General features: G+C 45.2%; 1 protein-coding gene and 1 non-coding gene across 2 annotated transcripts; both read right to left on the bottom strand.

Moving 5' to 3' along the window:
- Positions 1-96: 96 nt before the first annotated feature.
- SRPX2 (sushi repeat containing protein X-linked 2) lies at positions 97-27,048 on the bottom strand. Its single transcript, XM_001924519.6, has 11 exons — positions 26,876-27,048; positions 24,964-25,195; positions 19,804-19,884; positions 9,579-9,770; positions 8,682-8,858; positions 8,303-8,429; positions 8,020-8,141; positions 5,835-6,014; positions 5,362-5,495; positions 2,175-2,296; positions 97-618 (listed from the first exon to the last, which is right to left on the bottom strand). The coding sequence occupies exons 2-11, from the start codon at positions 25,043-25,045 to the stop codon at positions 438-440; spliced, it is 1,398 nt and encodes a 465-aa protein (XP_001924554.3). The 5' UTR covers positions 25,046-25,195; positions 26,876-27,048; the 3' UTR covers positions 97-437.
- Positions 9,064-9,170, bottom strand: LOC146394715 (U6 spliceosomal RNA). Its single transcript, XR_014835974.1, has one exon. It is a non-coding gene; the product is annotated as a U6 spliceosomal RNA (small nuclear RNA).

The raw sequence follows: 27,048 nt of genomic DNA, 5'->3' as shown, positions 1-27,048 counted from the left end.
TAGCTACACTGGCTCAAGTGTCCTGGTTGTCTCTTATGATGGTGCTGCCCTCTGCTGTCACCTAAAGGTAGAGGAACCATTTAAAACACAGCCGGGTAGAGAATGAAATCAGGATTTACTTATCTGGAAGACTTTGGAGAGTAGGGCAGAGGCCCAGGTTAGAAAAGCAAGACCTTCTGTCCACAGCCTGCTGCCCAGGGCCTGTTTTCAGTCCCTCCCTAGCTTCTTATGTTCCTCCAGTGCTACCTAAAGCAGAGACTTGCATAGGGAAACTATTACATGGTTCTTTAAAAGTGCCTGGAAATGTCCCAGGATCAAGGAAACTTACCCACCTCAAGAGTCCCTAAGAGTCCTTTTCCCCTTTTATTAGGCCCCAGTTTTGGCTGATTGGGGGGGGGGATTTTTCTCTTGAACCTCAACCATGCCCCGGCTCAAGTTCACTCGCACATGTCCCTTTGCTCCCGGCGCTGGGTCAGCTCCTGGTCACTCAGTAGATAGTCATCAATGAATGTGAAGATTTCCTCGGGGGTGACAGGTTCCATGTAGCGTTCGCGGTCAATTCCCTGCTTGTCAATCAACACCATGTTGAAGTAGGAGCGAGTGAGGTGCTGAAATTGCCTAGAGAGAGGAGCCCAGGGAGATGTGAGACCTTGTCTGGGTGTCATCCTGCCAGGCTCTGACCTCTGACCTTACACAGCTCCAATGATGGACTGATTCCTTCCCCCACCCAATCCCTTGGCCCCATTCCCTCCACTGCATATCTCAAGACCCTTTGTTTTTCTCTGCTCAGACCCAAGTCTTGCTGTCCCTACCTGTCCAGCTTTGCTCAGCTGGCCTTTCCTCAGCCCCGATGGAGCAGCTTTGTTATTACCAGGCTGTGCTGTCCTTGCAGGCCCTCTTAAGCAGGTCTATCACACACAGCAATGCAGGCCACAGAGAATAACTCCGGGGAGCACCAGTCCCACGCACTATGACATGACTAGTGTTTCCTAGAGCTGGGCTGGGCATAGCCCACACAACCATACATGACAGCTCTGAGGTTGATCAATATCACCAAGTCTGCAGTTTCCTTCCTCTGAGTGGTTCCCAGCATCTGCTCTACTGCGGACTGAATCTGGCCCTACTGAGATTGAGTTCTAGGGGCAGGTGTTGTTTTGTAGAACACAGAGCAGTGATGGCTTTACTGCTCTGAGTATATGTGGAGGTATTGGAAGGGTGATAATGGATAGATCATGAGAAAGGTCAGCTTCTACCACCTGTCCCCTCAAGTCTTCTCTTCCCTTGTAGGAAGATGGCTATGATTCAGACTTCAGTGCCTAAAGATGCCTTTTGCTCCTTTGGAGATTGGAGGAGAAGGGAAAAGGTTGTTAAGGCAACGGGATCTGGGGCTTATCTAGTCATGTTTGGGTCTGTGTCTCAGCTCTGGCTCTGCTTCAGAGTCATCTGAGGTGTCTTATAAAAGCACAGTCCTGGGAGTTCCCACTGTGGTGCAGTGAGATCCGCCTCATCTCCAGAGCACTGGAACGCAGGTTTGATCCCCAGCCCAGCACAGTGGGTTAAGGATCTAGCTTTGCCACAGCTGTGGCATAGGTCGGAACTGCGGCTTGGATCTGATCCCTGGCATATGGAACTCTCTATGCCATGGGGCAGCCAAAAAAAAAAAAAAAGCACATTCTGGGAGTTCCCGTCAGTGGTTAACGAATCCGACTAAGAACCATGAGGTTGCGGGTTCGATCCCTGGCCTTGCTCAGTGGGTTAAAGATCTGGTGTTGCCGTGAGCTATGGTGTAGGTTGCAGATGCAGCTTGGATCCCACGTTGCTGTGGCTCTGGCGTAGGCCAGCAGCTACAGCTCTGATTCGACCCCTAGCCTGGGTGCCTCCATATGCCGCAGGAGTGGCCCAAGAAATGGCAAAAAGGCAAAAAGGCAAAAAAAAAAAAAAAAGGCACATTCTTCGGGTGATTTGGCATGGTCATCTGTATTTTAAGTGCTCCCCCCCCCCATTTGATTCTGATGCCCTGCCACTTTCTGGTCTTACCTAACACACCCAAAGAGTTCAAGTACGAGGAGCGCCCCAAGAGACTAGTGTCTGCTGATTGTCCCACAACCCTCCTGGAGCCAGTGTCCTGCCTACGGTTTCTGCCCACCCCTTCCCGGTCGCTGCCCGGCCTGGACCTGAGCTCCTCGATGATGTTGGCTGACAGCTGTTGCTCCCGGATGCGTCCCACCTCTTGAGGTGGCTGCCCCACCAGCTCGATGATGGTCACGTGCCGCAGATCCAGTCCACACGTGGATTGCTAGGAGGGGATAGAAGGTTTTTTGCAATAGGCTGTCAGGCTCAAACCTAAGGCTACTTAGCCGATTTCTCCAGGGACCATGTGGAGGCAAGGTGGGGAAGGAGGGGTTTCTTCCCCCACCAACCATCACACCAGGGGATCTAGGACCTCTTCCCTCTGTCATTCCTAAAGCACTTGTCCTAACAATATTTCCCTTACGCTAACAAAGTGTGGAAACTGGTTACACCATGTGGGGTAGAAAAGAGAAATGTAAATGACAAATTGCAGAAACATCATCTCTCTCGCTTAGTTTTGCATAGGTTTTAAACTACATAACTTCTTTTTTAAAAAATGAGATACTAATGGACATATAGCATTATATTAGCTTCAGGTGTACAGTTTCATGATTTGATATTTGTCTATATTATGATCACCACAATAAGTCTAGTTAACAACCATCATCACACAGTCACAATTTTTTTTCTTGCACTGAGAACTTTGAAGATCTACTTTCTTAACAACTTTCAAATATACAATATAACTATAGTCACCATGCTATATATCACATCCCCAGGACTTATTTATTTTATAACTGGAAGCTACATAGGTTCTTGATGGATAGCTAATGTGCTAGGATAATAATGCCTATTGTTTACTGAACACACGTGCATAATGCTTTGCCAGAATAATCTAACTTAATCCTCACAACACCCCTAACAAGGTAGGTAGTACATTCTTATTCTGTAGAAGAGAAAGTAACTTGCTCACATTTGCATGACAATAAGATGCCCAGGCAAAATTCAAAATGAGGGCAGAAGCTGCCTGTCCAAGTGTGTGCTCCTCACCATTAGGCTAGGTGGCCACGGTCTTCTCTCAGTCTCCAAAATTTCTACAAAATAGTGTCAGTGCTCTTTTCCTTACCCCTTGTTGCCTCCTAACTGAGCAAAACACCCCATAACTCTATTCTGGCTCTTTGTCCTGCCTCATCCAGCAGGGACAAGGTTTTAGCCAGTTACCTAGGGTGGAGTTTAAAGCATCAGTGAACACTGCCTGGTGCCCCCCCCCCTTTTTTCCTTTTTATGGCCACACCTGTGGCATATGAAGTTCCTGGGCTAGGAGTTGAATTGGAGCTGCAGCTGTGACCTACGCCACAGCTACAGCAATGCTGGATCCGAGCCACCTCTGCGACCTACACCGCAGCTCACAGCAACATCAGATCCTTAACCTACTGAGCGAGGCCAGGGATTTAAACAGCATCCTCATGGATACTATGTCGGATTCTTAACTTGCTGAGCCACAACAGGCACTCCCCAATCCCTTCTTTAATATCTGGGCTATTCCTCTAGATCTGGCCCTCAAAGTCACAGTCCCTCCTGGCTGATTCCTGTTCCTGTTCTTGTTTTCTCTTCAAGCTGAGGTACTTACTGCTGTTCCTACTTTGGATCCCTGGAGGAACGAGGTCCTTTCTGGTCTAGATAATCAGGGTCATTATTTTGATGTAGGTGCTTTCATCATGGGCCTCTGAATATTGACTTGGTAACTTATAAGACTCAACCTCTAGAAACCCCCTAAATAGCTTCTTCTTTTATCTGGGTATCTAGCCCTTTGTGGCTCATCAGAGCTGGTTCTTGGAGTCTTGTCAGCAAACCTTGAATTCTCTTCAAGAACCTAGTCTATTTTTTTTTTTCTGAACCTGGGGCATACAGAAGTTCCCAGGCCAGGGATCGAACCCAATCCACAGTAGTAACCTAAGCCACGGCAGTGACAATGCCATGTCCTTAACCACTAGGTGAGGAACTTCCATATTTATTATTATTATTATACTTATTTATTTTTTTATTGAGGTATAGTTGATTTATAATACTTTATAAGTTTCAGGTGTACAACATAGTGATAGGATAAGGATAGAACCTAGTCTATTCTTTTTATAAGTCCCACTGGTCATATCTATTCTGTCCTTTTCACTTCTCCTTCCCCCACATGTAGCTTTATAACTAGGGATCTGGTAGAAAGTTAAAAATCATCACATGGAGTTCCCTTGTGGCTCAGTGGGTTAAGAATCTGGCATTGTCACTGCTGTGGCGTGGGTCACAGCTGTGGCGTGGGTTTGATCCCTGGCCCAGGAACTTCTGCATGCCCAGGTGTGGCCGAAGAGAAAAAAATATATATCACTCACCTCCCTCCTTTTACTTTGAAATATTATGACACTTCTGTCTGCCACTAGTAATGGTTAAGAGCACAGATCCTGGGAGTTCCCATCATTGCACAGTGGTTAACGAATCCAACTAGGAAACATGAGGTTGCAGGTTCGATCCCTGGCCTCGCTCAGTGGGTTAAGGATCTGGCATTCCCGTGAGCTATGGTGTAGGTTGCAGACACCACTCAGATCCAGTGTTGCTGTGGCTGTGGCATAGGCCAGCAGCTGTAGCTCCAATTTAACCCCTAGCCTGGGAACTTACATATGCTGCAGGTGCAGCCCTAAAAAAAGACCAAAAAAAAAAAAAAGACAAAAAAAAAAAAGAAAAACAGAAGCATAATCCCTCACATATACTTTTTTTTTTTCCCTTTTTGCAGCTGCACCTGCAGCATATGGAAGTTCCCAAGCTAGGGGTCAAATTGGAGCTGCAGCTGCCAGCCTACACGGCAGCCACAACAATGCCAGATCTGAGCTATGTCTGCAACCAACACCACAGCTCACAGCAACGCTGGATCCTTAACCCACCAAGTAAGACCAGGGATCGAACCCACAACCTCATGGATACTAGTTGGGTTCTTAACCCACTGAGCCACAATGGGAACTCCACCCCACCCATTTACATTTGATCATACATCCTAGAAATATCTCCAGAGAGCTTTGCCACACTGCCTTATCCTTCACCAGGCCCCACTGCAACCCACCATTCCAGTGGCCTCACTGCCTTTTCAGTAAAATGTAGCAGTTTTAAGATGAGCTAAACAGGTCCACAGTACAACTGATTAAATGCTGTCCACCAAAAGTCTTTGATTGACAAGAGGTCAGGGAGCAATGGAGCGGGGTTGGGGGGTATGTGAAGGAGCTGAGCCCTGATTGGGGGACTGGTTCTCACCTGTAACATAGAGATCTGCATTTTATAGTATCGGTTGGAGGGATCAGGGGCTGAGATGATGAGGAGTCGCCGTTTCTCATAGAACTGATCCAGAAGGCCAGCAGCTGAGTTGACATTGACATTAATCTTCATAGCTAGGGTAGAAGCACATGGCTGGGGTCAGAGAATGGTCTGCTGTTTTATCACAGGGTGGGTCACCACAGCCTGAGGTGTTCCAGGCTTTCAGGTTAAACTTTTTTGGTTGTTTCTCTCTTCTCTTGGGGGTAAATCCTGAAAGAGCACTTAGAGATTTTAAAACTTTTTTTTCTTAGAGATGGAGTGTTCTAAGGGGAACACTGGCCCTTAACCATCTCAGAACCCCCATTCCCACACCATACACACTGCTATTGGCCCTTGTGCCATAGACATTGGGAGATCCCCCAAAGTAGCCCTGGTCACTATGTCTACTCTCCCCATGCCCTAGTTTCACTCACGAGCACAGACGGGTGGTGACCCTGACCACTGGCGGCTGGATTGGCAGACTCGGGAGGGAGTCCCTTGGCGCTCATAACCTCCATCACAGTGGTATTCACAGGTGGCACCATAGTTGTCCCCTGCTGAGGTGCAGGTGAGATAGCCGTGCTGCGGTGGTTTCAGAGTTGGGCAGCGTCTCACTGTCAGGGAGGAGTTCAAATTAGGGGCTATTGCATCTCTTTAAAAAAAAAAAAGGCTAAATGTGTCCACTGAAAGATGACTGGATTAAGAGGATGTGACATATGTATATATACATACAATGGAATACTACTCAGCCATAAAAAGGACAAATAATGCCATTTGCAGCAACATGGCCGCAGCTAGAGATGCCCATACTAAGTGAAATAAGTCAGAAAGAGAAAGACAAATACCATATGATATCACTTATATGTAGAATCTAAAATATGACACAAATGATCCTACCTGCAAAATGGACATGGAGAGCTGATGTGTTTGCCAGTGGGGAGGGAGTGGGATGTATGGGGAGTTTGGGGTTGGTAAATGCAAACTATTACATTTAGAATGGATAAGCAATGAGGTCCTACTGTACAGTACAGGGAACTATGTCCAACCTTTTGGGATAGAACATGATAGAAGATAGTATGAGAAAAAGAATGCATATATATATATATATGTATGTATGACTGGGTTACTATGCTATACAGCAGAAATGGACACAACACTGTAAATCAACTATACTTTAATAAAAAATAAAAAAAGAAAAACAAAGAAAAAAAGGCTAAGAGGGTGCCCATGCTGGGTTTCCTAGATTAGCAGACCCAGGATGATCAGGATGAATGACTTCTCTGTGTTTTTAATGGCCAGGGATGGAACCATAAGTTTCCTTTCCTACAGAATTAAATCTGAAATTAGACAAAGATGTTCATAAAACGTGGAAGGATTGCTATCAAAGATGACCAATCTTTTAAAAAAAATTGCTGTTTTTTTGTATTTATACTTTGGGGACACCCTGAATAAAGAGGACCATCTTACAAAATTATTATTTTTTTGCCATACCCATGGCATACAGAGGTTCTGGGCCAGGGATTGAACCTGCACCACAGCAGTGACAATGCCAGATCCTTAACCTGCTGAGGCACCAGGGAACTCCCCAAATGACTTTTTAATATCAAAAATAAACTGGAAGAGATTTAAATATCCATCAGTGGGAGAAGTGTTAAGCAGAGTATGATATATTCTTAGAAGTAGATTATCATACTGTCATTAAAATATTTCTGAAGAAACTTTAAAGGATGTGAGAAAGTGACTTGTGTTATAATGAAACACAGGTGACCTAAGACTGGATATGCAGTATGACCTCAACTGTATATTTTTTAAATATGTGTGAATCAAAGACTGGAAGGAAAATACCAAAAGATTCACAATTGCCTCTGGATGACAGGGTAATAGTTTTTTTTTTCCCCTTTGTATATTTCTTAATTTCCCATATGTATTCATGCTCCCATAATGAGCATAAATTAATTTTATGATGAAAACAAAACAAAACAAAGAGCAAGAATCAGGCAGCCAATACCACCAATTTCAGCAGAGGAGAAAGGCTGAAGAATGAAGGCTGATTAGCTTTGCTCATCAGAAGGCCAAGAAAAGAAATGGATGCAGACTATCCTTGTGGATTTTTTTGTGTCTTTTTGCTTTTCTAGGGCCGCTCCCGCGGCATATGGAAGTTCCCAGGCTAGGGGTCCAATCAGAGCTGCAGCTGCCGGCCTACGCCAGAGCCACAGCAATGCAGGAACCAAGCCACGTCTGTGACCTACACCACAGCTCACGGCAACACTGGATCCTTAACCCACTGAGCAAGGCCAGGAATCGAACCCGCAACCTCATGGTTCCTAGTTGGATTCGTTAACCACTGCGCCACGACGGGAACTCCAATCCTTGTGGATTTTATCTAGATTTAGGAGAATGAAAAATCTTGATGGAGAGTTGAGTTTCTGGAACATGTGTCTGTGCATGTAATGCAGGCTTCTTGAATGAACTGTGTAGTGAACTTGTTTTTTTCCCCAATCCCAATATACATGAGGTGTCTGTTTCAGGGACAGAGAAGAGAGGGTTTTGATGGGCATCTAGAGGGTCAGGGAAGAGCAGGAATAATAAACAATGAGAAAAGGAAGGCTTCTTTCTGACCTTGTACTTTTATAATGAACTTGCAGCTGGCCCGGTTGTAGGCTCGGTCGTAGGCAGTGTAACGAATCACGTGCTCTCCTTCGGGAAATTGAGAGCCAGGCTCAGGGCCCCGAAGTGTCACCCTGCATGGGACAGGGTGAGAGAGCCACTGAGGAAAGTGACTCCTAGAACTGGGGCCTGTGGCATGTCATCACTGTACTCTCAGCCTTTGTGGGTCGATGTGGGCAGAGCCTGAGCACCTGGGAGAAGCTGGTGGCGGGCACAGGAGGCATCCCCTACTCACCTCGTGATGGTCCCATCTGCAGAATCTTTCACCAGGGGTGGGTCCCAGTACACTCGAGCAGTCAGTTTCTCTGGCTCTGCCATCTTCTCACGTGAGTGGGGACAACGGATCTTGGGGGGGTCTATGTCTGCCAAGATCAGAAATCAAGTGCTGACTTGGAGTTCCCTCTGCCTTCCCTGGGGTGAACTCAGAGAAGCAACACTGTGTAGGTAGAAGGTGCCTCTCAGTTCAAGATGCTCAGCAGAACTGAGGAGGCCCAGCTCCCAGGAAAGCGATTGCCTGCACCCAGGGTGCCACCCTCACAGTGAGCAGGAATGCCTTCTGCAATGGACATAATGCCCGGCTGGCTCTTTGCATCAGGACAACCGGGAGCATTTACCTACACATACAGGCTCGCCTCCACTCCATTGCCCGTCTTCCATGCAGATTCGGCTGCGGTCACCTTCCAGGTGGTAGCCGCTGGAACAGCTGTAGTCACAGCGGGAGTCAAGAAGCACCCCATTTGTGCACGTGTAGGTGCCACTTGTGATGATCGGCAAGGCGTGGCATCTCATCTCTAAGAAAGAATCAAGTAGCAAGCTCAGTTGCCTGTGGGATGACATGAAAGTGAGGCCTGGGCATGTAGCACATGGAGAACTGAATTGGAGACAGCAGAAAATACAGAAAACCCTACACCAAACTGCCCTGACATTTTTGTGTCTAATTGCCTCTTTTCCCTAATTGCCTTCTTTTTTTTTTTTTTTTTTGTGAAGGAAAGTACAGAAAATATGGAACGCTTCATGAATTTGCGTGTCATCCTTGTGCAGGGGCCATGCTAATCTTCTCTGTATTGTTCCAATTTTAGTATATGTGCTGCCAAAGCGAGCACCCTAATTGCCTTCTTATTTTTTATTTTATTATTATTTTTTTTTGGCCGGGCCCTTGGCATACAGAAGTTCCCAGGCCAGGGCTCGAACCAAGCCACAGCAGTGAGAATGCCAAATCCTTAACTGCAGACTCTAGGGGTAAGCCTTCTGGGCACTCCCTGGTCCCCTGAGCCAGGAGGGCTGGTTGCTACTTAAATACCCATGTTGCTTAAGCAATAACCACAAGGAGAGAAAATGAGCTAGAATGTTAGGATGGAGAAAAGCCCTATTGGGAGCCCATGGATAATTTTCAATTTGCACTTGACAGAGGGCATAGTAACACCTCCAGGCATATATCCTGGGTGGCGTGCTGGCTGGTCATCTAGCCTCTCTCACATGCACATGTCAGCATATGCACACACACCACTTACGCCTGCAGTAGGCAGTTCCAGACCAACGGCGGCTTGGCAGGCATTGCACCGACCTCCGTCCAATCAGCCGAAAGCCCCGATCGCAGGAGAGCTCACAACGAGTGCCCAGGCTGCTGTGATAATTTCCTCCTCTCGGTGAGTAGCATGTGGCTTCTCCATCCTGGATATTTAATGTATAACACCATCGGGGGACTGTAGCAATAGAAGAAAATTAAGCTAGAAGTACAGTAATCAAGACAGCATGGTATTGGTGAAAGGACAGACACATAGATCAATGGAACAGAATAAAGAACCCAGAAACAGACTCACACAAATACGCTGAAATGATTTTTGACAAAGGTGCAAAAGCAATTCAGGGGACGGAAGATAGCCTTTTGAACAAATGATGCTGGAGCAATTGAACTTCCTTAGGCAAAAAATAAATAAGTAAATAAAAAGGAAAAGCAAAGCAAAGATCTTTGACCTAAGAGTTTTATATCTTAAACAAAAATTAACTCAAAATGGATCATGGACTTGAGTGAAAAAAATCAAATTATAAAACTTTTAAATCTCTAGGATTTAGGGCTTAGGCAAAGAGGTCTTAGACATGATAACAAAAGCATAATTCACCAAAGAAAAGAATCAAGAAATTGAACCTTGTGGAGTTCCCATCATGGCACAGCAGAAACGAATCTGACTAGGAACCATGAGGTTGTAGATTTGGTCCCTGGCCTCACTCAGTGGGTTAAGGGTCCAGCATTGCTGTGAGCTGTGGTGTAGGTCGAAGACGCAGCTCAGATCTGGCATTGCTGTGGCTGTGGCGTAGGACTGTGGCCACAGCTCCGATTAGACCCCTAGCCTTGGAAACCTCCATATGCTGCAGGGGCGGCCCTAGAAAAAAAAGAAAGGAAGGAAGGAAGGAAGGAAGAAGGAAGAAAGAAAGAAATTGAACCTTGTTAAAACTAAAAACTTTTGTTCTGTAGAAAGCACTGTTAATAGATGAAAGACAAATCACAAACTGGGGGAAAATCTTTGCAAACCACATATCAGCCAAAGGATTAGTATCTAGAATATATAAAGAACTGGGAAAACTCTACAGTCAAAAGGTAAAACAATCCAGTTAGAACATGAGCAAAATATATGAACAGACATGTCACTGAAGAGGTGATGACAAATAAGCACATGAAGAGATGTTCAGCATCATTAGCTAATAGAGAAATGAAAATTAAAACTACAAAAAGAGGAGTTCCCGTTGTGGCTCAGTGGTTAACGAATTCGACTAGGAACCATGAGGTTGCAGGTTCGATCCCTGGCCTCACTCAGTGGGTTAAGGATCCGATGTTGCCATGAACTGTGGTGTGGGTCGCAGACGTGGCTCGGATCTGGTGTGGCTGTGGCTCTGGTGCAGGCCAGCAGCTGTAGCTCCGATTTGACCCCAGCCTGGGAAACTCCATATGCCACAGGTGTGGACCTAGAAAAGACAAAAAACAAAAAACAAAAAACAAAAAACAAAACAAAACAAAACAAAACAAAACAACACCTACAAAAAGATACTATTATATACCCATGGGGATGACTAAACTTAAAAAATAACTGGTAAGAGAGTTCCCTGGTGGCACAGGGAGTTAAGGATCCAGCTCTGTCACTGCTGTGGCTCAGGTTCAATCCCTGGCCTGGGAACTTCCACATGCCATGAGCATGGCCAAAAACCGGCAATACTAAGTGTTAATGAGGATGGAGAGAAACTGGAACTCTCTTTCATTGCTGGGGAAATACAGAATGATGCAGCTACCTTGGGAAATTATTTGGTCATTTCTTATAAAGGTAAATATACAATTGCCAGGTGACTCAGCAGTCTCACTTTACATATTTACTCAAGTGAAACAAAAACCCGTGTTTATACAAAACCCTGTACACAAATGTTTAAAGTATCTCTATTCATAATTGCCAAATACCAGAAACAACTAAAATGCCCTTCTGTGGGTGAACAGTTAAACGAACTGTGGTTTATCCATACAAAAGAAGGCAATGCTGATACATGCAACAACTTGCACAAATCTCCATTGTGGTTTGTAAAATGAAAGAAGTCAGACTCAAAAGGCTGCAGATTCCATGTATGTGACATTCTGGATAAGGCAAAAAACATTGGGATAGGGAGCTCCCTGGTGGTTCAGTGGGTTAAGAATCCAGCGTTATCTGCTGTGGCTTGAGTCACTGTTGTGGCGTGGGTTCCATTCCTGGCCTGGGAACTTCCATATGCCCTGGGCATGGCCAAAAAATATTGAGATAGAGATCAGTGATTGCCAAAGATCAGGGATTCTAGGCAGGGATAACGTCAAAGGGGCAATTTTTGAGGTGATGGAACTATTTTGGCACTGTGGTGCTAGTGACCTGATTCTACATGTATGTCAAAACTCATAGAACTGTATGCCAAGAAGAGTGAACTTTACAGTGCATGCATTTACAATAATTTAAAAAATAACACAAAGATGTAAGCTAGAGAGAGGAAGGGAATGCAATTATCAAAGGCTCCTTAGGAAGAAAAGTCTGATCCCACTTCAGTATCAAGCACAAAAGGTAACAGGGCCATTAAATTATAAAGGCCTCATAAAGATGCCTCATAGGCTACACAAAATAAACAACTCTTCAGTGGGTTAAGATTTTATTTTATTTTTGGTTTTTTTTTTTTTTTGGTCTTTTTGCTATTTCTTGGGCCGCTCCCGCGGCATATGGAGATTCCCAGGCTAGGGGTCTAATCGGAGCTGTAGCCACCGGCCTCCGCCAGAGCCACAGCAACGTGGGATCCAAGCCGCGTCTGCATGGGTTAAGACTTTAAAGGGGTACAAATAAACAAGCAGAGGTCAGGGAGTTCCCTGGTGGCCTAGTTGTTAAGACTTGGCTCTTCAGCACTGTTGCCCCAGGCTCAATCCCTGGTTTAGGCACTGAGATCCCACATCAAACTGCTGCATGCTGTGGTCAGAAAATAAATAAATAAAAATAAATAAAAACACTTTAAACAAGCAGAGGGCCACCTGCTCAAGGATGCATACACAGGATGAAATAGATTTCATAGCCTGGGGTCAGGAAGCCTAAAGCCCCATAGGAGCTCATTTAGTTCCCAAATAATTTAAGACAACAAAGGGGGGGGGCTTTGAAAAAAACCTTCAGGAGCTAAAGGAACAAAGAAAGGCTAGAGCCTCAGTTTGAGGGCAGCTGGAGAATGAAGACAGATGACAGTGAGAAAACTATCCTTTAAGTCTCAACAGGCTTGTGGCTTCCAGCATCAGTTTTGAGCCTGTGGCTGTGACACACAGATGCCATCTGGAGACACCATCTCCAAATGACAGAAAGTCTCTTAAGCATGACTGTTACAGATCTGTTGATTATGTGGTCACAGCACATATCAAGACGTTACATTCAAGGCTGGGACCCCAACAATCACTCCCGTCCTATTTTTCACCCACATTCTGCCAAGGAAAATGTCCATAAAATTGGAATGGATAGAACAAGGAACTGTAGTAAAGGGAAATACAAACCTCAGGATAAATGCTGAGACAGTAATAGAGGATCTAGCTATTTTGTAAATAAGTTGAAATTTGCTGGCCTGGAGGAATACCGGCATAAAGAGAACATTGAAATTTTGTGGTTACCGGAGGCAGGGAGTGAGGGGAGGGGGGATTGGATGAAGGTGGTCAAAGGTACAACCTCCCAGAAATAAGATAAATAAGTACTAGGGATGTAACGTATGACACAATAAACATTAAACTCTATCAATTTAAGGTGTACAGCACAAGTTTAATGAGCATCCATCGTCTCATACAGATACAACATTAATGAAAGAGGAAAAACATTTTCCTTGTGATGAGAACGCTTAGCATTTACTCTCAACAAAACTGGAAGGGAAAAAATAGACTTAACTACAGGCATGGAAGTTTACCAAAGGGGGAAAAAAAAAAACATGTTGGAAGGCTGGAAAGAGCAAAAACACTATCCCAATTTTCTTTTTTTCCCAGATTTATTGAGGTATAATCAACAAATAAAATTGTATATATTTAAGGTGAACAACGTGATGTTTTAATATACGAATACATTGTGAAATGGTTGCAACCAAGTTCATTAACACATCCCTCACCTCACATAGTTACCGTTTTGGGGGTAGTGAGGACATTTGAGATGTGCTTTCCTCGTAAATTTCAAGTATGCAACATAGAACTATTAACTGTAGTCACCATGCTGTACATTAGAACCCCAGAAGGAAGAAGGCAGCCTCTGGGAATTACAGCCTCGTGAGACTGACAGCACTGATAGCAAAGTGTTCTAGAACAGTTAAACATAGGCTTACGAGCAGTTATATAGAGAAGTGATGATCTCCAAGTGACCTCGAGAACAAGTAATTCCAGGCTGACCTCATTTCCTTTTGAGGTATGTTCACCGGACTGGGAGAGCATGGAACATGGTGGGTGCAGTCCATGGAAGTAAATGAGGCATGTGACAATGCCTGTCATGCCATGGATGTGGATGAGATGAAGAAATATAGGAGAGGTGACAGTACAGTTAGGGAGATTCATAACTGGTTGAACCAATGTACCCAAAGAATGCTGATGGGAAATTGAAACCGAGAACATGATAAGAAATGTGTTAGTCATTATGGAGTAGCTATAGTGTGCTAGACTTCATGCTTTATATTCTCATTTGCCCATCCAGCATCGCATATAGTTCCCCCAACAGCCCCATAAGGTACATAAGTGTTTATCCCTTATTTTGCAGATGAGGAAGTAACTTGCCCAGGATCCCTCAGCAAATAAGGGGCAGATCTGGGATTTGAACCCAAGCTTGGTCTGGATCTCAAACCCATTTTTTTCTAACCACAATATCTGTTATTGCAGCATGTTAAGCTACTATTTTGAAGTATACATTAACATTTTTGTATAGGTAATACAGCTACATGGTTCAAAACCCAAATATAAAAAGTTATACAGGGAGTTCCCATTGTGGCTCAGCAGTAATGAACCTGACCAGTATCCAGGAGGACGAGGGTTCAATCCCTGGCCTCGCTCAGTGGGTTAAGGATCCGGCATTGCTGTGAGCTGGGGTGTAGGTCACAGATACAGCTTGGATCTAGCATTGCTGTGGCTGTGGTGTTGGCCAGAAGCTGCAGCTCCCATTCGAGCCCTAGCTTGGGAACCTCCATGTGCTGTGTGGGTGGCCCTAAAAAGCAAAAAAAAAAAAAAAAAGTTATACAGTATAATTCTCCTTCCCAGCCAGCTCCCATGCCTACCCTCACTTAGTCCTGCCTCATCAGGACCACTGTGAATAGTTTCTTTACACACATAAAGCAAATCTCACTTTCCCTTCTGCTTTATTACACAGAGTAGCATATTATGTCCACTGTTCCCATCAATGCTTTTAAAAGTAAACTTAATGTATTTTAGGGGTCTTCCCCATCTCTCCATAGCAAGCATGACATTTATTGAAATTAAATAACATTTATAAAATACAAAGCACAGTGACTGGCACATAATTTGTATTTGTCCAGGGTCAAAATTGCTGGAAAGTGGAGGAGCTTGGGTTTGAATTTAGGCTTGCATGGAGTTTGCATTGTGGTGCAGTGGAAACGAATCTGACTAGGAACCATGAGGTTGTGGGTTCGATCCCTGAGTGGGTTAGGGATCCAGCGTTACTGTGAGCTGTGGTGTAGGTCACAGTCGTGGCTTGTATCCTGCATTGGTGTGGCTGTGGCTGTGGCGTAGGCCGGCAGCTGTAGCACCGATTCAACCCCTAGCCTGGGAACCTCCATATGCTGCAGGTGTATGGCCCTAAAAAGATAAAAAAACAATGAATTTAGGCCTGTGGCCTCTGCTCTCCACCTATCTCCTTCTAGAGATTGTATAGGAAACAATGTGCTGATAACAGGGTTGAAAGCACCTTCTTTGTGATTATCTTCAGATAACTCAGGCAGAATTACCAGCTTGCTCAAGAGCTCTGGCAATCTGGGGTGGGGGGAGGGGCAAGTGGTGGCTCAGAGGACTGAGACATACCCCAGAGAAGGGTTTCTGACTCCAAACTAGGAGTCAGTTTAAGGAGATGAAGGAAAGTGCAAGCTTAGTGAAAATGGCACCAAAGTACATGGACATTTTTCTCTAAAATAATGATCTGGTTTTTACTGGTTAACACTTTTTTTAAAAAAAAAAAAAACTTAAAAAAACCCCAATGAGTTACATTTTTACTGAAAGAGATGGAATGACCGTGGCTTTAAAGTCAGACAGACCTGGGTTTAAATTCCTGCTCTGCCACTCTTTAGCTCTGTGACTCTCGAAATTGAACTTACCTGAGCTTAGTTTACTGATCTGTAAAATGGGGATAATAAAACCAGTTTCACGGGACTGTTTTGAGGATCAAATGAAAATGAATGTGTAAATATATATAGCTCTGGGAATGGGAGTAATATTCCCTGGATCAGTTTCTGGATTTGAGCCCCTGGCCCATGTTGCTTCAAGCAAAAACACGCTGCTGCCATCTGGAGATGCCATCCCCAAATTACAGAAACTCTCTTAAGCACTGCAGTTGCAGAGTTGATTATGAAGTCACAAGGTCTTATAAGGAATGCTGGGACCTCTGCTTGTACTTTTCTGGCCACCCCTCCTCCCTCAACATAGATAACCTTACTGAATTAGTTTTACGCTCTGAGACTTAAGTCCCAAATGAGCCATGAAATACCTGACCTCAAGGCCAAAGGCCGCCATGTGACTTACATTTTTCTAAATGGTTTTATAAACATTTAAAAATAAACCAATGAGGCAGGTTAATATTAATCACACGGCTTCTGGACCCCTTGAAAATACCTTTTGGAGCTGCTCTTTTTCCATTCTACTTTTCCCATTTACAGTCTCCTACAATCTGGCTTCTGCTCCCAGAATGCCCACCAGCCAGTAAACATTTCTTTTTTAAAATTACTCAATGAATTTTATTACATTTATAGTTGTACAACGATCATCACAACCCAATTTTATAGCATTTCCATCCTAAATCCCCAGTGCATTCCCCAACCCCCAACTTGTCTCATTTAGAAAACATACGTTTTTCAAAGTTTGTGAGTCAGTATCTGTTCAGCAAAGTTCATCGTGTCCTTTTTTTTAGATTCCACGTGTCAGTGATAGCATATGATGTTGGTGTCTCACTGTCTGACTGACTTCACTTAGCATGATAATTTCTAGTTCCATCCACATTGCTACAAATGCCGTTATTTCTTTCCTTTTAATGGCTGAGTAATATTCCATTTGTATATGTACTACATCTTCTTTATCCACTCCTCTGTCAATGGACATTTAGGTTAGTAAACATTTCTTGAGCCATCTACTTTTGACATAGCTTTATGGGGTGTCAGACATGGCTCTTTCTGTTAAACAGGTAACTGTTTTGTTGATGGTAAGGAAAAATGAACCAAACAGGCAGTATATAATGAGTTTGGGAGTTGGCAGATGCTGGGATGGAGAGGAATTTGGGAGTTGGCAGATGCTGGGACTGATAGGCAGTGTGTGGACCATTTGGCAGTGAGAAGATAGGTAGAAGGTAGCTAGAGAGAAGCATAGAGGGACCCCAAACTCTGATCAATTCTCTGTTGAAACTGTTTTCTCAAAAGTCACCATTTACCTTCTTGTTGCCAAATATACTGTTTGCAACACCTTCCATTTGTTTCTTTCCAATATTTGACACAGTAGATCTTTTATCCCTTCCCCTTCCTTAAAATTCTCTTCTCCCAGGGCTTCTGTAATGTGACAGATGCTACCCCGATCTCCTCCTACACAACTGGCCTCTGACAATCGCCTTTTTCCTTGTTGGTACTCTTCCCCTGCTCCCTCAGACAGCTCAGCCATCTACGCTAATGACTAGCAAGCCTCCATCATTCTACTTCCTGCTGCCTATAGGGTGCAAACCGCTTTTCTTTTCTAACCTTGGATCTCTGAGAGGGGTCTTACAGTTCTCCCAGGTGTTAAGACTGGATGCTTTCAGAGAGTCATTTGTTTCTTAACCTCTTGGTACCTTAAATCTGTACCAGGTCATGCCATCTTTCTTTGAAACCTCTCCAGGGCTCATTCTTACTCTTCATTTCTTATTCACTACCCTCCATCATTTTTAACCTAAACATTACTATTACCGATTCTTGGAGAATCTCTCTGACTCTGGTTTTACCCCTCCCAAACTCCCACTTTCTGTCCTCAATAATGAAGTTGATGTTCTGAAAGTACACTACCTGTGCCAAAACATATGATGGCTCCTTATAACTCCTAGCACAACCGCTAAACTCTTCAGCATGGCTTGCAAAGCACAGAAACAAAGAACCTTAGCAATGACAGGGATGGTAGACATCAACTGGTCTAACTTTGCTTCTAACGCAGGAATCGCTATTCAGCATTTTTCATAGATATTCCTTCTGCCTTTCCTTAGAAGGGTCCCTAGATCATGGAGCCCTTTCTAATCTGGTCTCACTATTTTATTTTACTTTGTCTTTTTGCCATTTCTTAGGCCACTTCTGTGGCATATGGAGGTTCCCAGGCTAGGGGTCGAATTGGAGCTGTAGCCACCGGCCTACGCCAGAGCCACAGCAACGCGGGATCTGAGCCGCGTCTGCAACTTACACCACAGCTCACAGCAACACTGGATCCTTAACCCACTGAGCAAGGCCAGGGATTGAACCCACAACCTCATGGTTCCTAGTTGGATTCCTTAACCACTGAGCCATGACGGGAACTCCTGGTCTCACTCTTTTTTTTTTTTTTTTTTTTTTGGTCTTTTTTTGCTATTTCTTGGGCCGCTCCCGCGGCATATGGAGGTTCCCAGGCTAGGGGTCTAATCGGAGCTGTAGTCTCCGGCCTACGCCAGAGCCACAGCAACACGAGATCCGAGCCACGTCTGCAACCTACACCACAGCTCACGGCAACGCCGGATCGTTAACCCACTGAGCAAGTGCGGGGACCGAACCCGCAACCTCATGGTTCCTAGTCGGATTCGTTAACCACTGCGCCACGACGGGAACTCCTGGTCTCACTCTTTATATTCAACTTTATTTCCTGCTACTCCCTCCACATCCCATCGCCTCTGGTCAGACTGGATTCTTCCTATTTCCTTCCTCTAACAGGTTTAATCTTACCCCTAAAATCTGTGGCCATCTGCTCTGCTGAATGCCACACCCCTTCCAGTTCTTGAAATCTACCCATCATCTAAGGGCTAGTCTAAATGTCATCTTTCATGACCCCTCCCTTGACTTCTTTTTCTTTTATTTTCTTTTTTTAAAAAAACCCTGAATTTATGAATTTTTTTTTTTTTTGTCTTTTTAGGGTTGCACCCGCAGCATATGGAGGCTCCCAAGCTAGGGGTCGAATCGGACCTGCAGTTGCCAGCCACAGCCACAGCCACAGCCACACCAGATCCAAGCTGTGTCTATGGCCTATACCACAGCTCATGGCAATGCTGGATTCTTAACCCACTGAGGGAGGCCAGAGATCAAACCCACATCCTCATGGATACCAGTCGGGTTTGTTAAATCACTGAACCACGATGGGAACTGCACTTCTTTTTCTTAACTCCTACTGGATTTACTGCTACCACAGGGTTTCACATTTCCTTGCTAATTTGATTGCCCCTTCACCCACATCCTCCAGCCGAATGTAAGCTTCTTGAGGCAGAAAAAACCCTATCTTAGATTTTGTATCGCCCAAGGCTTACTTTACACAGGATTAGGCATTCAGTAGGTACTCAGGCAATACTTAATGACAAGCTTACTGCTAGAGAGGTGAGATCACACAGCAAGTGGTAATCATGTTCATGACTGGAAACCACACCCCTGATTTCCTGAGCTTCAGCTTTTTAAATTTTTATTATTTATTTATTTATTTATTTATGACTGTACCTGTGGCCTATGGAAATTCCCAGGCTAGGGGTTCAATCAGAGCTACAGCTGCCATCCTACGCCACAGCTACAGCAACTTGGGATCCGAGCTGCATCTGCAACCTACACCACAGCTCACGGTAATGCCGGATCCTTAACCCACTGAGCGAGCCCAGGGATTGAACCTGCATCCTCAAAGAGACAACATCAGGTCCTTATCCCACTGAGCCACAACAGAACATCCCTTCTGGGCTTCAGCTTTGACACGAATGAGCCAAGCCAGGTGAGGATGCTTCAAGGAGGGCCTAGGCCTTAGGCCAGAAAAGGCCTTGCCTGAGCTTGAGAAGCAGTGAGGATTACCTCGGTAGTCCAGGGCGGGGGCCTGGGGGACTTCTTCAGCATATACTTCATTGTAGCTTTCATCTGGGTAGTAGCCTGAACCTAGAACAAAGAAGACAATATTAACAGGACATTGGTTTCCCACGGAAGTCCTTCCCCACCTTTTCCCCTTTCCAACTTGGTCCCTTTCTGAAGACAAGGCGTTCCGTGGGTGGGGAGCCAGCTGGCTCTTTAGTGGGGAAAATCCTGTCCTGAAAGCAACAGAACTATCGTGGGCAAACCTCAACACCTCAGGTGCATGGAGTGTGAGCTCCTGATGGGGGAGGGGTGAGAGTTTACTGGTAGCACTAGAAGCCTCCATTCAAAAGAAAAAAAAAGTTCCAGGGAGTTCCATTTGTGGCTCAGAGGTTTACAAACTCCACTAGTACCCATGAGAATGCGGGTTTGATCCCTGGCCCCACTCAGTGGGTCAGGGATCTGGTGTTGCTGTGAGCTGTGGTGTAGGTTGCAGACATGGCTGGGATCCCGAGTTGCTGTGGCTGTGGTGTAGGCTGGCAGCTGCAGCTCTGATTTGACCCCTAGCCTGGGAACTTTCATATGCCACAGGTGCAGCCCTAAAAAGCAAAAAAAAAAAAAAAAAAAAAAAAAAAAAAAAAATCCCCAAACTTTTTAAAACCACCCATCAGTCCTGCCAATGTATCATGACCCATTTACTTGATGCAGCACATGAGTCTTAGTGAGACACTGCTGACCAACTTCTAAGGATGGACCATTGTCCAAGATAGGAGGGAAAGACAGAGCCTGAGGGCAAGAAGTCTTTCTGTTAGTGACAGGCCTTCTCACAGTCCTCAAAGGGAAATAATAACTAAAGCTCCCACCAGCCTGCAGGACACCAGCCTTTTGCCACCTGGTTGCCACTGCAAAACCAGGCTCGCCAAGGTTTTGCAAGAGGGAGGGCTCAAAATGTGAGAGGGCATGAAAAGAGTTTCACATCTTGGGCAGTTTGTCCTGGTTTGAAGCAAAAAAGAAGGCAGAGTCCTTTGGGGAAATATCCAGTTCCTCCAATGGGCAGCAGCTTTAGTAGGGAGCTGTTGAGCTAGAGAACATTCTGAATCCACCCCCATCCCATTTAGCGGCACCGTCCTGGTGGAGGCGGGTCTGCGGCTGTCTGGGAGACTAAACAGTGTGTTCCACCAGACGGCAGGAAATGGGTCATGAATCTGAACTAATTGGAATACAACTCGGTTCTTTCCGGAGGGAAGTTTCCGGAAGCTCTCTTTCCAGCCTCCTGGAGCCTTAAAGCACGCACGGGAATAGAGCAGCTAGTCCTGCTGGAGTCAGAAGACAATTCCTCATTTCCAGGAGAGGGGTGTGCTACCAGGACAGGGCTGGGTTTTAGTGCCGAAGCCCTTTGGCCTGTGTAAACACTCCAACCACAAGCTTGCCTGCCTCCTCTCTGGGAAGAGGCACGTCGGGGGTGGGGGGGCCCCTTGCACTAAAGGGTGGAGCAGAGGGTAGATGATGAGGCTCCACCATTCCCCACAGGCCCCAGACTGGGGGAGGGGTTGTATTGGGAAACCAGGGACTTGATGAACAAGGGAATGAATCAAACTGAAAGTTTGCCTTATGAAATCATGTCCTTGTTGGTTTGCCCTCATTCCAGAGGAAAGAGTTCATTTTTTCTCCTTCCCTTTATTTATTTATTTATTTATTTTTCCATTTTTCCACTTCAGTGCTTCTCCTGGCTTTCCTCTATTTCTCCTCAGGCGTCCTCTCCCTTCTCGCCCCTTTCCCACCTGAAAGGTCTCTTTGTGGGAGAAACAGAATTCTTTTTTTAAAAGGACTTTATTAATTAATTAATTTTTTTTTTTTTGGCTGCACCCACGGCAGGCAGAAGTTCCTGGGCCAGGTATTGAACCCTGGCCACAGCAGTGAAAAATGCCAAATCCTTAACCCACCAGGCTACCAGGGAGCTCCCAGAAACCGAATTCTTGTCAGCTGTTTCAATTTTCAATTTAGTATCAGCCTTAAAGCCTTGCAGCTCCTGGAAACGGGAGGCCAGATGTGCATGTTTTTCTAAAGGATTTAGTCCCCGCACTCTTCTTCCAGAGCTCGCTTGTGAAGAAATGCCTAGCAGGGAGCAAGCCTCTGTTTACCAGAGGAGCAGACAGCAGTGTCTGAGGGCTAGGGCTGGACAACAACTATAATAACAACAACGACTGCTAACCTTACTCAGACCTATGCTGTGTTCAGCCCATTGCATATGTTGTGGCATTAGATCATCCTGACATCTCAGTAAGGGAGACATCCTCATCGCTCTCTAATATGTAGATGAATAAACAGTCTCAGAGGAGTTAAAGGAACAGCCCAAGTCTCCCAGCTACTAAGGAGCAGAGGGGGCATTCCAGCCCAGGGCTGTTTGAGCCCCTGGATACCAAACCCTGACTCTCCATCAAAGATGGTGGTAGGGGAGAGCTTTGGACAATGTTCAGCAGAAATAAAAATCCAAAATCTTTCTTGCAATTCAGTTTTTTTTTTTTTTATTCTGCGTGTGTGGGATCGAAGGCCACCGAGCATTTCACATCATTCCAGCATTACAGGGGATGTGGGAAAGCTGAGGGGGAGACTCAGTCAGATAATTACAGTCTCCAGCAGGGGACAGAGGTGGCTGGTCCAGTGCCAAGTCTGCTTTGTGATGGGAATAATTTAGATTCACCTTACCAGTTTAAGCCTTTCTGTTTTCCCTCTTTGCCAGTTTTGGGGTATTTGTTGTTGTTGTTGCAACTATTAGGATACAGATATGAGATCTAAGAAACCAGAGGTGGCCCCTTTCTCAACTTGTTCTATCTGCTTTTGTCCCTCTTCAGCCCTGGTGGGGAGAAATTTGGGCAGCGGGCCATGATTTCTTTAGACCAATCAGTGGTTACTATGTGGTCTGTTACTGGGTTCCTCCAACTTCATTGCATAGTCAGACCCTCTAAGCACTACCCTTCACAAAGGTGTGGTTGGAAATGTAACTGATACTTGACGACTATTTTAAGATCCACACTAATGCTTAGATTGTAAGAAATACTGTCTGACTTCCTGAAAGGCACAGATATGCCAATGCACACTTTTAACCCACTATTGGCATGATTTATATTCTTAACCCTTCCCACCCCCAGCTGATTATTCCTGGGTCCTTTCTCTTTAGGGCCGCACCTGTGGCATATGCAGGTTCTCAGGCTAGGGGATGGAATTAAAGCTGTAGCCTCTGGCCTACACCGCAGTCCCAGCAACACCAGATCCGAGCTGTGTCTGTGACCTACACCACAGCTCACAGCAACGCCAGATCCTTTACCCACTGAGTGAGGCCAGGGATAGAACCTGCATCCTCTCAGATACTAGTCAGATTCGTTTCTGCTGAGCTATGACGGGAACTCCCTGGGTCCTTTTTTTCTAATTAGCCCCGAATCCACATTTGGCCACTTTCTTGTACTATTCCCTGGAGGACAAGGCTCTAGCCATGAAGAAAACAGTGCTGGATACGTAGGGAGTTATGACAAAATAGCTACTGAATGAAGAAATGAACAGATGAGCTAGTGATGTGGGGAGGAGTACTGGGAAATTACAATTTTTTTCTCATCACATAGCCTCCTAAGAACAGAAGAGGGCAGAACGAGTGTGTCTGCAGGCCTGTCAGAGAATTCCCCAACCTGGACCCCTGAGAAGGAGTGGCGAGCATGGTGATTCTTGTGGAAAATGGGCAGTGGCCACCATTGCAAACCCTTTGAGAGCTTTGAGTAAATCTAGGTTGCTTTTTTTTTTTTTTTTCAAACTGCACTGTCCTCAAGACTCCAATAGCTCAGGCTTGCCCCCCTGGGGAAGGTAAAGTCCCTTGCATGCTATGACGTTTCTTACAGGTATTCAAAATCTCGCTTGAGCCATCTAACCTCCACTCCATAGTCTTGTGGACTTTGGCTGGATTTGGGCTCATGTACTTGAACTGAAGCTAGGCGGAGGCTAGGGAGGATGGCTGCACATATTATCTCCTGGGGACTTGGGGCTCCTCTAACCCCAAAGAGTGTGTACTCTGCCAAGGGCTAGACTTGAATTTCTCCATCTCAATGTCAGCCCTTGTGCTTCACCCCCTACAAAGCTAGGTTAAGCCAAAGAGGGGAAGAAGTTCGCATATTTGTTTGAAAGCTTAATGCAGCTGTTGCAAACAGAGCTACTGCCAGAGGCCTCCACCAGGAGCTAAGGGCATGTGGAAAATTTTAGCTACAAGGACTGCAGCTGTGATGGAAGCAATTTGTTATTTACTCATCTCTGGATGTTTTTCTAACTCCATTAGTTGGGCCTGTCTCCTTCCCCTACTCCCCCCAGCCCCCATGAAGTCAGACACTGCAGCCCACAGAATATTCTTAGCACTTGGAATGCCAGCTGGGGCCCATCGAGAACCTCTGTCTGCCACTTCATTACCGTTCCTTCATTCCTCCCCTCCTCTTTCCCCTCTCCTTGCTGAGTCTGTTCTCTTGAGCTCCCTATGTCTCCAGGGGCAAAGAATGAAACATTCATGGATCAAGAAATCTCCATCCCTTCTGAAGTAAGAAGTAAGTCAGAAGAAACTGAAGAATTCCTGTTTAAGAGAATGTGATCTGAATTGTCATTAACAATCTTTAGCAGGAAGGGGCTATATAGATCTCACCCTATAAATAAGTCTGTGAGGGAAAAAGAGAGAGGGAGATGGAGAGAGAGAGAGAGAGAGAGAAACCTAAGTGCAGAAGCAGGTAAGATAATGGCCTCAAAAGCCACGATAACCAACCTCATTTTTAAAGTTTATTTTTTATTGAAGTATAGTTGACGTATAATGTTATATAAATTACAGTGTACAATACAGTGATTCACAATTTATAGTTGTTATAAAATATTTGCTATATTTCCTGTGTTGTACAAATAAGCTACAAGGATACACTGACTGACCTCATTTTTATGCTGGTGCAGTCTATTTTCAAATATTTCTTATTAGTGTGCCTCAAAAGCCTGCTTTGGCTTAGCCTGTTTAACCACCTTTGTTGTTGAGCATAGTTCTCTGTATCTCATTGAAGTGCCTCCTACTGCAGTCTAACTCCTCGCTTCTCCAAGACTTGGTCTAGGCCCTGCTCTTCCTGGAAATAGTGAACAACAGCTCCTAGAACTTACCTGCATACCACGTTGGCGTCACGGCTGGAGTGAGGAAGAGCAGCAGAGAGAGAGCTCCTCTTTGAGTTAGTTGAAGGGCCATCCTTGAAAAGTGGGGAAGTTGGGGCGGTGGTGGAGGTAGGGTGAGAGAAATAGAGGGATGTGGCCAGAAGTACCCGGGCAAAGGAAAATGACTTCTAGAAATCAGCTGTCAATGAACTTCCAAAAGTGAGAGGGAGCAGAAATGCAGGATCTGCGAGGAAGAAGAGAGATTCCGACATTAATGAATGCCTGTTACATGGTCCCCCTTGTAAGGATCTTCCACTCTATAGGATAACAAGACCCTATTTCTTATTCATGGTCTCTTTTCCTCCCAGGAGGAGGAGGACCTAAAACAACCCATTCTCAATTGGCCTTGGTGATACCTGACGCCAATGTTCCCATGGCCTAAGTTACAGAGAGGGACACTGAAATACCGAGAAAGGGCCAACATAAAGTCATATAGAACCAAGAGGGAATCATGCAATCTAAATCTTAGACTAGTAAGTTTAACCTAGACTTACTAGTTAGGAAGTCTAGCTAGTACTTCCTAATCACTAATCTGGGAAAGTGTTAGAGTATATGGACTAAGAGCTGGAACTCTGAAGTCCCACAGATCAGGATGTGTATCCAATTCTGTCCCTATTACTATGGGGTCTTCTCTGAGCCTCAGTTTCCTCACCTATAAAATGGGAATAATAATAGTATCAACCTTATAGAATAGATTATTGTCTGGCACATAGGGAAGTGATCCATATATATTAGATATCATTGCCAACTCTGTCTTGAACAGGACTGGATGTCTCCTTTCTCTGGTCTCTCAGGCAGTAACTACACCCTGGCTCTGTTCTTAGCTTTGGGTTTTGAGGCTTAGTGGTTTGGTAGTGGCTTCTGGCTTTCGAGTCCAGCCTAACCTTCTGGTTTTACCCCGCTGAGCCAGCAGGAAGTCAGTGAGGTTGGAAAGAGCCTACTGAGGTACGTGAGGAGAGGGTAAGCAAGCTCCAGCTGCCCTCTTACTTCCAGTCCTATCCTCACTCTAATGGGATGAGAGTTTTGTGGTTCCCAGTAGGCAAATACTTTGTAAATGACAGTATTAAAACTTGCTGTCCATTGGTATAAACTGGCTACTTCTCAGCAAGCACCCATTCACCCACAGGCTTTCAATGAAATGCCATGCTCAGGGGAGGAGTCAGTCCCAGGAACGGAGGAACAAAAAGATGGCAGATTCTGGCTAGCATCCCTAAGGGACGTGAGAAATCCAAAAATGGCAAAAATTCATCTTCCAATTCATTGCTACCTGGCTTCAGATTTGTCTAGAGAGTGGCAAGGAAGCAGCATAGAAGGAAAGTTGCAGGAAGGAAGCTCAGCAAAAAGAAAAGAAAATTTAAAAAAAAAGAATGAAAGGAAAAAATATGCCAGAGCTGAAAGCAAGAGATAAAAGCAGAAAGAGGGAATGAAAGGATGAGACAGGATATGAAATAGAGAGTTAGGAAAATGAACTGCTAGAGGCACTAGTCATTGACTCCTCTCCTACATGCAGTTCCCATCCAGTTCCTTGATTTGGGATCGAGGGAGGCTTTCCTTTGCAGATCCAGAGTTCTGAGTCAGTGACCCCTTCCCTGCCCACCTTGTCCCCAATCTCAGACTGAAAAGTTGTCTCACTACCGGAGTCGGCCATCCCTCTGCTCCGGGCTGGGAATGTAGGGGGAACTTGTGTCTGCAGCCAGGTCACGGCTCAAATGGAAAGCAGCATATAGTCCAGTTTCATAAAAGAACTTCGACCTCCCCCCACTACCCCTCCCAAGCCACTTCACCCAAGTCCTGGGTCTTGTTACTGCCCAGGGGTTGTGAAATGGAGTAGCATGGTGTGGAGGGGTAAAGCAGCAGATCTTACCTGTTGTTGGGGTTTTTCTGTGCTCTCCTTCTCTTTCTCTTTCTCCTTCCTCTCTGCTCCTCTCATTAGTCAGAAAAACATCTACTTTAACATTCCTAGAACGAGTGGCTCCCGGTCTGTCCAGGACTCCAGGATTCTGTTAACACTGCCCAGATGTTAGGACATCAACATCT

This window comes from Sus scrofa, chromosome X (genome assembly GCF_054392235.1).
Source record: "Sus scrofa isolate SSC_HxYL_T2T_F1_AM1 chromosome X, Sscrofa_HxYL_maternal_Yorkshire_Landrace_v2.0, whole genome shotgun sequence".
Lineage (NCBI taxonomy): Eukaryota > Metazoa > Chordata > Mammalia > Artiodactyla > Suidae > Sus > Sus scrofa.
Note: the sequence above shows the minus strand (reverse complement) of the source record. Positions and strands in the feature narration are given on the sequence as shown.